This window comes from Aspergillus bombycis (assembly GCF_001792695.1).
Source record: "Aspergillus bombycis strain NRRL26010 chromosome Unknown contig00049, whole genome shotgun sequence".
NCBI classification, from domain to species: Eukaryota; Fungi; Ascomycota; class Eurotiomycetes; order Eurotiales; family Aspergillaceae; genus Aspergillus; species Aspergillus bombycis.
This window is the reverse complement of record NW_019170051.1, coordinates 2,230-17,580: the sequence shown is the minus strand read 5'-3', so window position 1 is coordinate 17,580 and position 15,351 is coordinate 2,230. Positions and strand designations below refer to the sequence as shown.

General features: G+C 48.2%; 3 protein-coding genes across 3 annotated transcripts; 1 reads left to right on the top strand and 2 right to left on the bottom strand.

Moving 5' to 3' along the window:
• Positions 1-105: 105 nt before the first annotated feature.
• ABOM_006077 (H(+)-transporting V1 sector ATPase subunit B) lies at positions 106-2,189 on the top strand (the record flags this gene model as incomplete). Its single annotated transcript, XM_022533206.1, has 9 exons — positions 106-207; positions 291-375; positions 449-468; positions 545-580; positions 654-815; positions 884-1,200; positions 1,272-1,546; positions 1,597-1,815; positions 1,879-2,189. 9 exons carry the CDS (start codon positions 106-108, stop codon positions 2,187-2,189), a joined length of 1,527 nt encoding a protein of 508 aa, XP_022388578.1.
• Positions 2,190-2,742: 553 nt separating this feature from the next.
• On the bottom strand, positions 2,743-5,072 carry trpB (tryptophan synthase TRP5; the record flags this gene model as incomplete). The annotated part of the gene is made up of 3 exons (XM_022533205.1): positions 2,743-4,471; positions 4,543-4,846; positions 4,937-5,072. 3 exons carry the CDS (start codon positions 5,070-5,072, stop codon positions 2,743-2,745), a joined length of 2,169 nt encoding a protein of 722 aa, XP_022388577.1.
• A 1,202-nt stretch (positions 5,073-6,274) lies between these two features.
• Positions 6,275-8,611, bottom strand: medA (transcriptional regulator medA; the record flags this gene model as incomplete). The annotated part of the gene is made up of 3 exons (XM_022533204.1): positions 6,275-6,721; positions 6,785-8,259; positions 8,359-8,611. 3 exons carry the CDS (start codon positions 8,609-8,611, stop codon positions 6,275-6,277), a joined length of 2,175 nt encoding a protein of 724 aa, XP_022388576.1.
• Between the last annotated feature and the right edge of the window lie 6,740 nt (positions 8,612-15,351).

Here is a 15,351-nt window from a genome sequence, read left to right as displayed (position 1 = left end):
CACTTGGCCCCGACGTCAGGAGCTCCTCTTCCTTCACTCCCCACCCTCTCCTTCGCGGCCCCCTCCTGTATCCATTCTCGGCAGCTGGTCAGGAACTCTGCAGCCATGGCGTCCGAATTCGTTGACCCCAGAATGACTTCCGTCAAGCCTCGTATTCGCTACAATACGATCGCAGGTATTAACGGACCGCTGGTCATCTTGGATAATGTATGCCCCTCCACTGTGTCTTAGATGACAAGCTGAAGAAGCTTTCATGTCAAGTATTTAAGCTCACAATGGTGTTGGCTTAGGTTAAATTTCCCCGATACAACGAGATTGTATCCCTGACTCTTCCTGATGGTACCGAACGGTCTGGTCAGGTCCTGGAGGCTAGAGGTATGTTGAGCTTATCCAGAAGAGGCCCTGGCAGGATCGATCAGAGAAGCTAACTCAGATATCCGGTGAATAGGAAACAGAGCCGTCGTTCAGGTGCGAATTACTCTAGAACATAAGTTTTTAATACAAGTTGCTTTCGGGCGGAGCATTAACGTGGCTTTCCGGCTAGGTGTTCGAAGGTACTCCGGGTATTGATGTCAAGAAGGTATACTACAACGGCAATAATCTTTTTGGGTTGTTGCACACCTTGCTGGATCGTCATGCTGACTTTGTCTTAGACCAAGGTCGAGTTCAGCGGCCACAGCTTAAAGCTGGGTGTGTCGGAGGACATGCTGGGTCGTGTATTCGATGGTTCGGGTCGCGCCATTGATAAGGGCCCTAAGGTGCTGGCGGAGGATTATTTGGATATCAACGGCCAACCTATTAACCCTTACTCGAGAGTATGCGCCCGCTATGCCCTAGTGGTTTCGATGACGGAGCTATAGATCGCTAACGGGATGGTGTAAAGGTGTACCCCGAAGAAATGATCTCCACCGGTATCTCTGCCATCGACACCATGAACTCTATTGCCCGTGGTCAGAAGATTCCTATTTTCTCCGCTTCTGGTCTTCCACACAACGAAATTGCTGCCCAGATTTGTCGCCAGGCTGGCTTGGTCGGCAAGCCGACTAAGGACGTCCACGATGGACACGAAGAGAACTTCTCGATCGTCTTCGCCGCTATGGGTGTTAACATGGAGACTAGCCGTTTCTTCACCCGTGATTTCGAGGAGAACGGCAGTATGGAGCGTGTCACGCTGTTCCTGAACTTGGCTAACGACCCTACGTACGTTCATCATCCAATACTCGGGGTCCTTCTGCGTTTACTGTACATGCGATACTGACTATTTGCTTTAGCATTGAACGTATCATTACCCCTCGTCTTGCCCTGACAACCGCCGAATATTACGCTTATCAATTGGAGAAGCACGTCCTGGTTATCATGACTGATCTTTCGGCCTATTGTGATGCTCTTCGTGAAGTCTCCGCTGCCAGAGAAGAAGTGCCCGGTCGTCGTGGCTACCCCGGTTACATGTACACTGACTTGTCCACTATCTACGAGCGTGCTGGACGTGTAGAGGGTCGTAATGGATCTATCACTCAGATTCCTATTCTGACTATGCCTAACGATGGTGTGTTTCCCTCCTTCGATCAGAGAAACAGTGTGTTGACCTTGTATCAGATATCACCCACCCTATTCCCGACTTGACAGGCTACATTACTGAGGGCCAGATCTTCATTGATCGTCAGCTGTACAACAAGGGTGTCTACCCCCCAATTAACGTCCTTCCATCCCTGTCGCGTCTGATGAAGTCTGCCATTGGTGAGGGTCGTACCCGTAAGGACCACTCTGATGTGTCCAACCAGCTGTACGCCAAGTACGCTATTGGACGAGATGCCGGTTAGTCACCCCCACCATGAGTCCCAAAAAGCCATGCGGTACTGACAAAAATTATCACAACAGCCGCCATGAAGGCAGTCGTCGGTGAGGAAGCCTTGTCCTCCGAAGACAAGTTGTCCCTCGAATTCTTGGAGAAGTTCGAGAAGACCTTCATCAGCCAGTCCCCCTACGAATCGCGCAGTATCTATGACTCCCTAGACATTGCCTGGAACCTGCTCCGCATCTACCCTAAGGACCTCCTCAACCGTATCCCCAAGCGCGTCCTGGACGAATTCTACGCTCGCTCCTCCCGTAAGATCGCCAACAAGGACACGAGGGACAACAGCGTCCCTGAACAAACTAAGTCGTCGACTGGTGATCTCATTGAGACCTAGGTTCGATTCATCTCATAAATGAACTGAATTCCCGAAGATGAGAAGAAGGATGACGGCGGCGGGCGGTTTTCTTTTTATCCCGAGATATCTATTCGTGTTTGCTTTATCATTGCATGTTAAGCTATTCGTCTGTCTTTGTCCGCTACGAACTTTGCATATACTCTTCATCGTAGTTGTATATCATATAGCTCATATTGGTCATTTCCTTGTTCACCCTCTTGATGACGCTGGATACGTATGTAGGGAATAATCTACTGGTACCGGTGTGACAAAATAGAGTGATAAGGAATAGAAAAAGAAAAAAGAAAAGGATAATGAATCTAAACAACACCTAGGCTGCATGCTGGATATCCAAAACAGATCTTAAAAACAATGAACCCCGAAAAGACGTCATAAGAAACGCGCTAAGTAAAGAAACTTTTCTCTGTATTTTATCATCACTCATCAGCGAGTGTCTATCGAATCAATCAACCGTAGGACTATACGAAGCCCGGATATCTAAAATAGATCAAACCAATAGGTGTTTAAGCCTCGCGTAGTAGTAGCAAGCTTTTTAGAAACGCAGATCCCAGCCGATCTTGGGACCCAGGCGGGGAAGTTCATCGGCAACGCTCTGGACATCCTTGTCACCTCTGCCGCTGAGGTTGAGGACGATGTTCTCGCCCTTCTTCATGGTCTTGGCGAGTTCCATGGCGCCGTGGATGGCGTGAGAGGATTCCAGGGCAGGGATGATACCCTCATATTGGGCGAGGGCGCGGAAGCCGGCGAGGGCTTGGGCGTCGGTGGCGGCGATGAACTGGGCGCGGTCGCTGTCCTTCCAGTTGCTCAGTTCCGGGCCGACACCGGGGTAGTCGAGACCGGCGGAGATAGAGTGGGTCTCGGAGATTTGGCCGTGCTCGTCCTGCAAAACGTAGGTGCGGACACCGTGCAACACGCCCTTGCTACCGCCAGAGAGGGTGGCGGAGTGTCTGTCAGTGTCGACACCGTCACCTCCAGCTTCGACACCCAGGAGCTTGACGCTGGTGTCCTTGGAGAAGGGGTAGAACATGCCGACGGCGTTGCTGCCACCACCGACACAAGCAACGACTGCATCGGGTAGCTTGCCGATTTGCTCCATCATTTGCTGCTTAGTCTCGTCACCAATGACGGACTGGAACGTACGCACAATGGTTGGGTAGGGGTGAGGTCCAATTGCAGAGCCAATGATGTAATGAGTGGTGTCCAGATCAACAACCCAGGCACGGAGGGCCTCATTGACGGCATCACGCAGGGTACGGCTTCCAGCATCAACGGCCACCACAGAGGCACCGAGGAGCTTCATACGGAAAACGTTCAGGGCTTGACGGCGAACGTCTTCTGCACCCATGTAGACAACACATTCCATGCCGAACTTAGCGCAGACAGTCGCAGTAGCAACACCGTGCTGGCCAGCGCCTGTTTCAGCAATGATTCTCGTTTTGCCCAGTCTCCGGGCAAGGAGGATCTGGCCTAGTGCGTTGTTGATCTTGTGACTTCCGGTGTGGTTAAGATCCTCACGCTTCAACCAAATGTTTGCGCCTCCAACATGCTCTGTAAGACGGTTGGCAAGATGAAGGCTGCTAGGTCTGCCCATATATGGGTAGTAAGAACGGTATTCCTCCCAGAACTTGGGGTCGTTCAAAGCCTCTGCGAATCCCCGCTCCAACTCGGCCAGGCAGTCCATGAGGGATTCGGGAACATACTGTCCACCGAACTCACCAAAACGCTGTGGCTGCGCAGAAGGGTTTCCGCCATTGAGAGCTTCGAGTTGATCGGCCAATCCCGGGCCCGAAGGAGCATCGACATCAGTGACAACGGCTGTGGGTTGGGAGATGGCCTGCTGCTCCTTCTTCTCCACGAAGTCGATCACATTGACCTGGCGTATAATTGCACCCTGCGCATCCCTCTCCAGTTTGCGACCGGTAACACTGGAGAGGTATTCCTCGGCATGCTTAGCCGCCTGACCAGCAGGGGCTTGACCCAAGACCGTGATAATCTGGCTACCAATAACACACCCCTCGGCTAGATCCTGTACAGTCAGGAAGTGCTCGCGAGTACTGACACCGAACCCTAGGGCAGCTGGCACATTGCCAGACCAGTTGTGAACACGAGACAAAAGCTCAGGAAGGTTTGCGCTGAGTTTTCCGGTGGCACCGGTGACGCCCATTCTCGAAACGACGTAGATGAAAGAATCGGCGATCTTGCACAGGAGCTTCATGCGGGACTCTGACGTCGCGGGGGCAATGAGGGGGACGAAAGAAAGGCTGTACAAGATGTCAACACATTGCCATTCAAACGAGCAAGTAGGGAGTATCATGCGAAGACGTTCACTTACCCATTGCTGGTGCAGTGTTCTCTGAAACGCACAGCTTCCTCAGGGGGCAAATCGACCATAATGAAACCATTGACACCAGCCTCCCTGCAGTCCTTGAGCATACGTTCCTCACCATAACGCATCATAGGGTTGTAGTAGCCCATCAAAAGGATCGGCACTTGGAGACCTCTACGGCGGGCTTCCCTGACCTTCTCAAGGACAGTTGTGACTGTGACGCCGTTCTCCAATGCCTTGGTGTTAGCCTTCTGAATTGTCGGTCCGTCGGCGATGGGGTCAGTGAAGGGCACTCCCATTTCGATAATGTCTGTATACCTCGCCCCATTGCGTCAGCGAACTGCATTCCAAAACGAGACTGATAAGTGGCGGGGTATAGTATGGGGGAGCTGTCACGTACCAGCGCCTCCATTTTCCAAGCCAAGGAGGATATCCACAGTCTCCTCGACGGTGGGATATCCGGCAGTGAAATACGCTACCAAGGCGGCGCGCTTCTCCTGCTTAGCCTTGGCAAAGGTCTTCTTGATGCCTTCCATGGTGGCGGTGGTGAGTGAGGGGAAGGGTCCAGGGACAGTTGACTTTGCGAACGGGCAGGAAGATAAAGGGGTGAAGTGGATCCCCGGAGTGTCAATTAGGTCAGTTAATGGGTGGGATATGAGGGGGTCAATGGAGAAGGAGGAAATGAAGTCCCGGCTAAAGTCACGCTGCGTTTTGAGTCATGGCGCATCTGGTCTCTGCATTCAAATTGCCATCGCCGCTGTCCCGCCGAGTCAGGTGATGTGGCGATAAGATAAGCCCGGTCAGGAATTCTCTTCCCGTACGGTATGTATCGATTGTACGGTACCATCGGAGGTACGGGATAGGGTCCGGAGATTAGGGCTCGAGTTATCACCAAGTATTCCTTCCGTACATAAAACAGAAACAATCAGCTATTATTAATGGGCGGAATCTTGGTACTATACTATAAAGCCATTCTCAAGTCAATCAATAACACAGATGTGGTTGAATGGAATCGATCGATCAATCAATCAATCAATCAATCAATCAATCAATCAATCAATCAATCAATCAATCAATCAATCAATCAATCAATCAATCAATCAATCAATCAACAAAGACAAAAACAAAAACAAAATATAGCGGTATTCACAGACGCCAAAGCTATGCATATATAGTCGAGGTCGATCCAAATAAGTAAAAGAACACAAAGTCTGCCTGAAGTCTCACTATGCTCAAGGCACAAGTGAACCACGGCGCATCAGAAAAACAAAACACATTGCACACTTTTCCTTCGCCATCCCACCCATAAATTCCAAATACCCAGACCTGCGAAACCAAAAGGAACGACAGCAGCGCCATGCTATGCCAAAAATAATTGTACAATTTCCGGAAAGGAGTGAAATCCCAATGCCCCTATATAATGCAAATGCTGGAGGGAACGGACAACAGATCGTCTAAAATGCGTCATGTCAACAGGCTTTAAATGACGAAAAGAATGGGGCATTAAGACATGAAGAATGAAAGGAGAGACGTCGATCATGTAAATGATCATCAAAGAACACGCTGAAGCCAACTCAAAATAGCCCCAACATGTTAGACATGGTTATTGACCTAGCGCCGTGGCTTAAAAAAGGAGTGACGATAATGGGATATCAGGAAGGATAAACTCGAACGCACAAAACCGAAAACGCCGTGCAATGCGATTGAAAAAGGGATAACGTATTATAGAGGTCCCGGCTTAATGAGACGGGTCTTGAACGGAGTATGACATTGGGGTCAAGTAGTTGTATGTGGGGCCTCCATTTGTGCCAGGAGCGTTGATGAGAGGGTTGATCTCCCAAGTCCTACTAACAGGTGCAGTGAGACCAAGTTGACTCTGTTGTTGGCAGACGGCTGGATAAGAATAGGGGGCAGCCATAGGATGGTAGGGTTGGCTAACAGCAGGTAGCACAGCCCGCAGCTCATGAGTGCCGGTCATGGAATGCCCAGGGTGATGTGCTGGAGGGGAGTATGCTGCGGCTGCCACATGGGCACCATAGGTAGTTGATGGACCAGTGTCCGAGACAGACTGTGGGGATGCCGCGTTCGGGGGTTCAGTGCCAGAGTCCGATGCAGCTCCATTACTTGTATAAGTTGAGCTGATGGGTGTGGGAAGCGCCCCAGCAGTCGAAGAGTAGCTTGCGGACTATGACCCAAGTACGTCAGTGTTTGCGTCAAAGATTTGCAGCAGAAGGAATCCACCACTTACGTATTTACCAATGATCTTCTTTAGTGCATGACCGAGTATCCGCCAAGGGAATACTTTGACATCCTTCTCGATATTGCGTGGCTTTGGCGCAGGGAAGCCCATGATCACCTTGAAGAAATCCTCGCTATCGGCTTTTGATTTCGAAACGGTAAGTGGCCTGAAGCCTTCCAGGTTCCTGCGAATACGATTCTTCTCCTCCACGGTGAACCTAACACCAACAAGCGACTCAAGCAGGTAAATGGTATCCACACTCGTTATGAAGCATTCATCTTTGCCATCCCAGTAGATGCAACTAATGCAGATACTGTTGGGAGCACGATCTTCAGGAGTAACGGGGTTAAAGTCCGCATGGATGGTGCTCCCACTTTGCATACGAGTGAATTGAACCAAGCGCCTCTTGGTCTCGCGCTCCTCTTTAGTCCAGCTTTCTGTCATCGAGTCCAAGCTGCCATTGAGCTTCAAGATCGCCTTCGAGGGATACATGGCATAGGGGTTGAACGACTGGGTGTGATGACTAAGTCCGCTTGACTGTTGCAGTGTGGAGGTGCGAATAAGCGTTGGGTTGGTAATCCGCCCGGGGGAAGTTGGCTTTTGGTGGCGGAGGCTGTGGGCATAAGCGAACCCAGGAGCTCTGGAATCACCGTGAACAGTCACGTATGAAGGGCTCCATGAAGGAGCGAGGGGCGAGGGTGCTCGGATGTTGGACTGTGACGTTGCCGTTACAGTCGAGTACTGCGCGGGAGCAACTCGGGGTGACGAGGTTGGGTGGTATGGAGCGACGAAGCCATTCATCCCAGGCAACGATTGCAAATAAGGCGAGTAAGAGTAGGCTGGCGGCTGCTCCTTGCCATGGATTGGCGGCCCAGTCGTCCTCTTGCCTGACCTAGGTTCCTCCGAGTATGACACGATCCTCTTTCGGGACTCGTCCGACGGCGAGGGATGGGAAGCGTTCTCATAGGTATATACACCAACCTGAAGGGTGGTAGAAGGACACTCGTTTTGAGCATTCATCGCCACTTGCAAGGGCACGGCGAAAGATGGCGAGCCCGTCGAGATGAATGGAGGGGTGTCCACCGAGAGAGCATACTGAAACAAAGAGCCCTGGAATCCTAGGAAATGCGGCACACACTCGCACTTCTTGGAACCAAAAACCAGGTAAAGAGTTGCATAAGATGAAGTGTGAAGGTCATATGGGGACTGGATTTGCACGAATACCCGAGTCCCTTCTGACCCTCTTTGAGGAGAATAAGAGATAACCTCTGGCAGTTGACGGGATTCGCCACCTAGCATGGGTGACCGACTGTCTTCGTAAGAGCTGGCATATTCTTGATTTCCCATGTATGGGACACAGTCGGATATTTGACTCGCATGGTCGGCCATGGGAGATGGCACCATTGGTGTACTCGTCACGTATGGGGCCTGACCGAAACTGGAATAGGAGGCACCATCTTGTACGGACCTAGCAGATTCGTAATCTAGATATATAGTCAGCAATTCTGTCTCAAACAAGAAAGGGTGGCGCCACCAGGTTTCTCTAAATAAAGCACCGGAATACCAGTCCCGAGCAAACTTACCGAGCAAGGCCGCCTGTGGAGGCTTCTGAAGGGTAGACATAGACAAGATAGGTTCAGACTTGGCCAACAGGCCGTCTGATAGCGAACCGATAAACCGTGACTCTTCAGTGTCTGATAAATCTAAGGATTCGTCTAGAATCAACGGGGTTTGGAAATCAGGGTCGAACTGTGAAGTGAAGATGTTAACAGACGTCCAGTGTTTTCGAGACAACAGGACAATTTGGGAGTCTCTAGCGAGACTGGAAAATAACATAGCTTCTTAAACACAAGAGAGAAAAGCAAGGCAAGATGGTTGGAACAGGGACAATTGGGCAGCAAAAGGAGAGACAGGACGAAGTATATCGACGTACCAAAACACCGTGTGCCTTCGAGTAAGCCAGCTTGAAGGTGTTGCAGAAACTGCAACGAAACACAACCGCTTAGAAGCGAATGACAGCGAATTTAACTGGGGAAACGATAGGATGGCGGAGAGTCTTTAATTGCTCTCCGAGACAAAACGAGTGACGACACGAAGCGGCTGTCAGGCTCAACAAGGAATACGCAACAACGGGCTTCGAATCAACGACCAGCATCCAACGACGGAGTGTGAGACCGGAAAGGATGGCTGCAGGACGAGAGCTGGAGATAAGCCACGCTAACAAATGCTGCTTGAAAAGCCACCTATAGGGACCCAGTTTGCATCTGCGAAGGACGTATGATAATTCCACGTACGGTCCAGGCTGGCGAGACAATGACTGAATTGCGCAGGCCAATCTCAACGAGTGAGTGGTATCAAGTCGACGCAGACAGAAACAAAAGAGGTTTTACTCTTTGGAGCCGACAAGACCCAGGTGAACTGAAAGACAGTTGGGGCCACGAACTACCTAGCTAATGAGTACGAACCGTCCAAAGGTGAAAGGAATCGGCTTGCTGCATAAGCTAGTAGGATTGACCAAGAGTAATAAAGGATTCAAAACCGCAGGCGAGGCTAGCGGAAAGCTATTATGCAAAGTTCACCGTCACCAAATATCTGACGAAATAGCCTACGCCATAAGAATGTCAATAACAAACATCCGGGACTAGGGGAGCAAAACCATTCGGGGAAATGACAAGCACCTGGGAAAGTCCATCATGGGTCCTAATTTTCCTGGGGGCCCTTGTGCCCCAAGGGCACGACCTGGGAGAAGCAAGGAGCCCAAAAGGCAGGGGACGGATGCAAGGCACCATGGCATCAGTGGCAAAGGGGATAATTAAACTAACCTTAAGAGATTACTCCCTCCAGCGAATTTAAAGCCCTTTCGATTCTCCAGGAGCTCACTTGAGAACTTTGCTGGGACTTTCGTAATCAAAAGGTGCTGTTAACCGAGACAATGATTCACGATGCTGTAGGCCCAGATCGAAATAGTACGAAGATTGGTAGATAACCGGTTAGAGGCCCACCCTTGGAAGGAATCGAGACCAGACAAAGGCTTGAGTAAGAGAGTAGATGACGGAGGAGAGTCGTGGACTGGGGGCACAACTTGACGATCTTGATGTCCCTCCCGGAGTACAAACGAGGTTGCGGGTCCTTTCTCTATAGCTTGTGAGCCTTTTTGAGAGCCGACAAACGGCAGTTGAATAGTGCGCACGGAATAAGTAAAAATGACTGCCAGTCAATCAAAAGGCAATCCTCCTAGACAACCTTTCTTTCTTGTCGAAATGAGATGCCAAGGATGAATCAGTCGGATTTGCACGGAATCGACGTCCAGGCAGAAGTAGCAAAACGGAAGTCGTCGAACGAAGAGCGAGCGCGATATCCCGTGATGATCCAATAGTATATAGAAGTGCAAGTAAAACCGTCAATGCATCCACTTCCTTCTCTTCCTTTCCCTGTGAACCTGATCTTATTTTCTTTTTTTCTCCGGCTTCTCTTCCACTGTTTCTGATTAGACCTTCTCGTATTTTCTTTTTCTTTTTCCTTTTTTGAAATTGTTATTCTTCTTCGTCAACCAACGTAGCGAACGTTATATAGTTTCGATAAAACACAAAGCGAGTGTGATGACGAACGTGCGATGAGCGAGTGTAAAAACGAAAGTAAGAGAAGTAGTTGTCGAATCCGTTCAAGGTGCCATAACAGGAAACCAAGAGGGAGGGGGGGGGGGGGAAGGATAAGTAATAATAAAACGGGGAAGAGGAGGTGAGAAGTTTAAAGGGTTTAAAAAAAGAAAAGGCCAAACCAGACAAGGGACCAGTACGAGGTGACGAGAGATATATTATTTTTTTCCCTTTTAGCACTAAGGCCGAGGGATGGGGTGGTTAAGGGCACTGGAAAAGGATGCTGGTCCTTAGTCTTAGTGTGGCGGGGATGCAAAGTAAGAGGGAACAAGTAAAGAATCGAGGGTGGTTATAGGCTGGTCAAAAGGCAGCAGTAAGATGTACTCAGTAATACTGGGGCTTGAATGAGGTTGGTAAAAGTCAAGTAAATAGTAGAGGATTTGACACCCAGGGATCTTTTGATGTAAAACTGGGATTTTTCTTAAAAAAAAAATTGACGGTGATTTATGATTCTTGTTCTTATTATAATTCTTTCAATTTTTTCTTCTTTTTTACTTCCTTCCATATTCTAATTTATATAGATCAAATATTTTAATTTCATTCTAATTTTCCTTCATGGCTCTTGCTTCATATTTTTTATCTTTTAATTTTTTTTTTTTAGATCACTTACTATAATCGTGTTGAAAGTTGGGTTGTTATAATTACCAGTACTATTATTGTTATGATTTTAATATATTTTTTTTAATCCGTTTAGTGATTGAGTATTATTGATTCTAATAATTATTATTACCATTGCTAAACCAGATATCCATAGGTATTTCGGTATAGTAACGGAGGATGTATTTATGGAGCATGACCTCCGGCGGAGCCCATTACTAGTATAGTTAGTGATTCTGGTCGGATTGAAGGAGAGTAATTGCTGGGTTTTTGCTCCAGTCGAAGGTTCTTGGGTTTCCCTCCTCCACACCACATCTGAACCGTTACCAGTCCGTCCATGGAGAGCGTGAGAATGGACGGTCTCCATAATATTCTTCGACGAAGTTTCCGCGGTGTCCGCCTTCCTTCGGAGATCCACAGAAGGCAGAAAGAAAAAGTGACCTCATGGCGGCCCTTTTCCTTTCTTTTTATTTCGGTAGTATTGTCTTATTTTTTAGGATTTCTTTTCGGTTGTATTATTCACTTATCCTTTTTTTCGGGTCTTTCTTTTAACCGCCCGTCCTCAATTTTGTGGTTCGTGGATAACCAAGCTACTAGTCTGGATACATTCCATCAGGACGGAAGATAGCGTACTATGGGTAGTTCTCGGAAGAGGTGGGAAAAGCATACCGGCCAAAAAGAAAGAGGGAGAAAGGGAAGAAAAGAAAAAAAAAAGAAAAAAAAGAAAAAAGTGTGTGTGGAGGGGGTGTTCTTTCTGAAGGTAGGTTAGCTCAGGTCTAAAATAATAACAAATGCAAATATGATTCGAAGGAAAACCCTCAATACCCAATCCAAATCCAGAAGCCTACTAGCAAGGGTGCTAGCAAAGAATAGCAGCAGACACCGTTCGGGCGGTCCACGCCGCCTTGAGCCTGTGGATCCACCCAGAGGGTGGAAAAGCATGGGATCAGTCAGGGCTGCAGAAGGGGAAGTGGATGGAGGGTCATGGGAGAAAGAGACCTTTGGAACTCCGTACACAGAAGGATTTGGATTCAACAATGTCTATGGGCCGGTTAGAATGCTGAGGGTCTTCCCATGACCCGGTGGCTTTCGTTTATTTACGCCTTTTATGTACGTTGTCAAAAGATAAGATGATGAGTCCAAGTTATCCAGCAGGAGGATAGTAGTCTTTCTTTCTTTTTTTACTTACACACACACGCTCTCTCTCTCTCTCTCTCTTGATGCGTATTTTAATCAATTTTCTGTTCTTCAGTGTTTTCTCAAAAAAAAAAATAATATCTCGGATCGGCTTTTTTTCTCACCCTCTCTCTTTTTTTTCGCCCTGTTAACTAATCAGAAAATGTGAAATGACCTCATTTGACTAAAGAACCTTGGTACTTGACGGGAGCTACTATGGTTATAGTGGCAGCATCAGATTTGCACCGCCTCTTTTCCGCCTTCTCTCCTCTGACCCGTAACCCTACCTTTCCATTCAGTTTCTTTGCTTCTTTCTGCACTATGTACGGAGTAAGTTAAGTGCCTCGGTATGCATTATTCACGAAGACCCACTCGGAGCACCAGTCCAATTAGATGGAGTATGATCGAACCTAGTAGTAGTCACCCTAGCAGACACCGAGATGTGATAACTAGTACATATAGAAGAAAGCTCAGGATAACGAATGCGAAGTGCGTCAAGTTCTCACGCCCTACGCCTTACGGATTGACAAGCTTGATACCTCGGTAGAACCAAGCTGTCTCAAGGTAAAACGAGTAGCAGAATCGATATGCAGGACAAAAAAAAATGAAAAAAAAGAAAAGAAAAGAAATCAATTAAAATAATACAAAAGGCACCGTAGGGAACAATGCCCTAACCCATCATAACCATGGCATATTATTAGTTCTCTGGAAGAAGGCTCCTACCCCACCCATGCCCCTTTCCACATCGGGCAACTTCTGTCCCCCAGGTGCCAACTTGGAACCTCAAAACCTATCTCTCCTATTGGAAGTTTCTTAATTTGGAGCCCGGGGCAGAAGATTCGAAATGTAGTTAATCCGACATTTCGCCCTTATCCTGGTCTTTTCCCCTTTGGGAATGCCCCGTCCCGATTTTAAGAAGTTACTCCATACTTCTCAGCCTATCTCCCGAGGACATGCCGTATACTTATCGATGACCGACTTCCGGTGGAGGTGGGAAAAAAAAAAAAAGAAAAGGAAAGAAAAAGAAGCCTCGGGACCTCAAAAGACGCATGGCTTTGTCTTGACAAATCAAATTGTACGGTACCCATCGTTGAATGGAGCCACTGAGAGAAGCCTAACAACCGGGAGACTTTTGTTCGACCGGTGACTAAGGGCTACCATCCAAGCAGCCGTCCCGGTTTTCCGCCTTTTGCTCTTTTGCTTCTCTTTTTCCTAGCCAAGTAGGTAGACGCCTCCGGTTTTTGACTCCACCTGCGATCTATGGAACCCAACTCTGGTAAATGGATCAAGAAAGCTTTCCAAGATTGACCTGTTATTCTGCTAGTTCTTTAACTTAACGACCCAAAATACTTTTGATAAGTCGCGTACAAACCAATCATCGCAGTATCTCTAATAATATCTCCACTAAGTTGGGTGGTAAAAAAGTTTATTTGGCTACGGGACTTGGACCCTGCGAAGACGAACACGAGCCGTCAAGGTCACGACCGGTCAGACTGATGATTCGCATGCCCTGTCGTGTAAAACGACACTACAGTCAGCCCACGCTGTGGCGGCGGCTCTGTCAAAATGCAGCATTCCAGATCTATTCTTGTCGAACAAAAGAAAGCAAACCCAAGGGTGGATGCCTTACGATGAGATCGGTGCCTGACGATAGGTTGAAAGGAAGGCTAATGTCGACTAGTTCCAATTCCCTCCCATGCCACGGGAACGTTAAAACGGCAGTGAGTTGAGCTGCATACCAGAGTCGGCAAGGTGCCAACAATTAAGACTATGCTACTATCTCTCCTATGAACCAAGGTAGGTGAAGTAGCTCTGTACTATGCTCGTCGGACCCCAGCAAGCACAACTTTCACGACTCCAAAAGTTCCCATCAATGGCACCCGATCGAGCCTAGCGGCCGATCTAAGATGCTAAACATAGCAAGTCTTGCATTGGTTTTTGAGCCATGCAAGGGTGATGAGGAGGTGATTGGCTTTGAAAGTACACGAGAGGTGGACCACTCCACTGACACCTGGTACGCACTGTCTAAAATCCGCTGTCTTTCGAATCCTCCGTCCTCCAGCGCCCGTTGTGATTTGTTGCCTTTAATCCGGAGGTGGCACGATGGATGCGCAACAAGCCCTTCACCTGGGAGGGTGGTAGACATGGGTATTAGGGTAGTAGCGGCGGACGTGACTCTGCACTGTCACCATAACTCAACAACAAGTCACCGTTGGTCATAGGTGGCTACTGAACTGAGTTGTTGAGGATTCCCTACTAATTCTTACCGCTTCTTGAACAACGAGGAAAATCCCTCTCAGCCGCCTGGTTAAGCCTTCAGGCTTGTTGTCCATTGATTCTTATTTTCTATTCTATTTTATTATTCTTATTTTTACTTGGTAGGTTTTTTTTTTCGCCTCTTTGAATCCAAGGTCATCTTATGATGCACCGGCTTTTGTCCTCGGAAATCATGAGGTCATCTCACCACAAACCAATTCAACTACGGCGAGCAGTTCTAAACTACCACAAACTAGTAGGACTAACACGGTTGAAGGAACCCAGGGCAAAGGGGAAACATAAACCGAAAGTGTGTCCCACCAGTTTCCGATGAGGTCACATTGACAGTCCAAACTCAAAACGTAAAAGAAGAAATGCAGAAGGCAAAAGCGCAGATCACTCCAGGAACGAGAAACAATGCACAGCACCTACCCCCGTCCATCCCTCACAGATGGCGATGATCCTCAAGCACAACCTAAACTAAACCAAATCCAAGATGAAGCTCCGATTCGTACACAGTAGTCAACAAAAACTCTGGTACAACAACTTCCGATGACAAAGCAAATCCCGAGTCCCCTCCTGGCTACTCTGGGTAAAGTATGTAACTGGTGGTGGCTTTTGCTGCCGTTTTCTGTTTTCTGAATTTTTTTTTTTATTATTACTATTATTTTTACTTTCCGAATAGTCGGTCTACCCTATAACATATAGATACGTACCAGATAGTGCTTCAGAACTCCACATGGAACACTCCCTCGGATCCGGAGAACGCCGAGCCCTAATATTGTGCATGGGAATTCCGGTATAGAGTTTGGAATTTCCCATCCGCATGCTTAATTTGCAATGTCCCGTGGGAATCAGGGGCCGTGCGACGGGATAAGAGCGGTTTCAATT